The sequence below is a fragment of the Vigna angularis genome, chromosome 1 (assembly GCF_016808095.1).
Source record: "Vigna angularis cultivar LongXiaoDou No.4 chromosome 1, ASM1680809v1, whole genome shotgun sequence".
Lineage (NCBI taxonomy): Eukaryota > Viridiplantae > Streptophyta > Magnoliopsida > Fabales > Fabaceae > Vigna > Vigna angularis.
The window spans coordinates 6,565,106-6,566,645 of NC_068970.1; the positions used below are offsets into that span (position 1 = coordinate 6,565,106).

Consider the following 1,540-nt stretch of genomic DNA (forward strand, 5'->3'; position numbering starts at 1 on the left):
GTTTATAATTCATGCCTCATGATTCCCTAACACTAAAAGTAAGAGGAGTGTTGGTTGGTCTAAGTTTAAAACTCCCAGAAAATGCTTTTATTGCTAAAAATAAATACCCACTTTATTTATTTTCTATTTTAATAAAAATGATTACATAACACGTCCTCAGAGTTCAAATTAATTGCAGAAAGAATGACATAGACACACACACATATATGCAAGAGCAGTGATTGTATTCTTATGATGACTTGGTTCGAACTGTGCATTCCAGAGGGAGACCCAGAGGGAATCGTTTTATGTCTGTGCAGTAATTGTAAATCATGTAATTCTTCTGCACCCATTTTAGCATCTTCTGGTTTGTGGCATCAAGCTGTTGAGATAGCCAAGTTTTATCAGAAGAGCCCGATTTGCATGAAGAAGCTCCATTCGACCAAACGCATCCATTCACTCTCAAGTTCCTGAATGATGCAGTGAATGGGGCTTGGCTCCAATCGGTCTTCACAAGTCCTCCTCTTGTTGCCCAATCATCAGCGTTCCATAGGCTTGAATATAGCCTCATAGGTTGCTTCTTTGGGTATTCAACACCCGCACCCTCCAAGTTCTTGAACTCCCTAATTGGTCTACCATCTACATAGAATCTGAAAACAAAAACAATCCATGAATTCAGTTCAATATATAATGTTCCAATTTCCATGCAAGGCTGTATTAATTCTAGCATGTATGTTTTTTAGATTTTATGAACTCACACAACGTGTGCAGGATTCCAGAGAAAGGAATATGTGTGGAAATCTGCAGTTGGGTCAAACCAGAGATAGAATTGCTGCTCTCTGTTACCCTTGCCTTGTGTGTACACATTAGTATGAACAATGTAAGGGTCACCGCTCAGATTTCCCAGGAACTCAAAGTCTATCTCATCCCAAGATGACCCTTCTGAACGCAACTGCATCATGCAGAAATTATAAACGTCAGAAAAAGTTAGAACTAGCTACATGAAAACTCAATGTTGTGAATTATTTTGGATATGTAGTTATTGAATCAGGTGAATAAGATTGATTATTGGAACTCACGTAATAAGCGGTGACTGTGCCAGCGGAATTTCCAGGGACAAGTTTGATTTGCATGTCAATCTTTCCATAGAGATACTGGTTCTTGGACTGAAAGCCAGAGCCAGAGGCACTGTCAAGGGACAGAGTAAGAAGCTGACCATTGTTCAGAATCTTACCCCTGCCATTTCCCCAAGTGACATCAACATCTTGGTACAGATTGGCGGCATAGGCAACCATGGAAGGCACAGAAATAAGGAAGGCCAGGACAAAGGCAACCATTGTCTTGACGTGAGAGAAAACAACCATTGCAGAGCTTGTGATTAATGTAATAGTATGTAAGACAGAAGTGATGAGTAGGCAAATTGGTTCCGTCCTCCAATTTATACTAGTGTATGGGGATTGTGGAAGCTTGGGGATGTGTTTGAATAATGAAAGTTGGTTGGTGGGATGATGTGGGAATTCAACAGCTGTAGAGCAGTAAGTTTCATTAGCACAATGATCAT

The 1,540-nt window shown here is 40.1% G+C and overlaps 1 protein-coding gene across 1 annotated transcript; it reads right to left on the bottom strand.

Annotated features, from left to right (window-relative positions):
- Nucleotides 1–85: 85 nt before the first annotated feature.
- On the bottom strand, nucleotides 86–1,540 carry LOC108322123 (probable xyloglucan endotransglucosylase/hydrolase protein 23). Its single transcript, XM_017554106.2, has 3 exons — nucleotides 1,059–1,540; nucleotides 738–931; nucleotides 86–629 (listed from the first exon to the last, which is right to left on the bottom strand). Exons 1-3 carry the CDS (start codon nucleotides 1,341–1,343, stop codon nucleotides 230–232), a joined length of 879 nt encoding a protein of 292 aa, XP_017409595.1. The 5' UTR covers nucleotides 1,344–1,540; the 3' UTR covers nucleotides 86–229.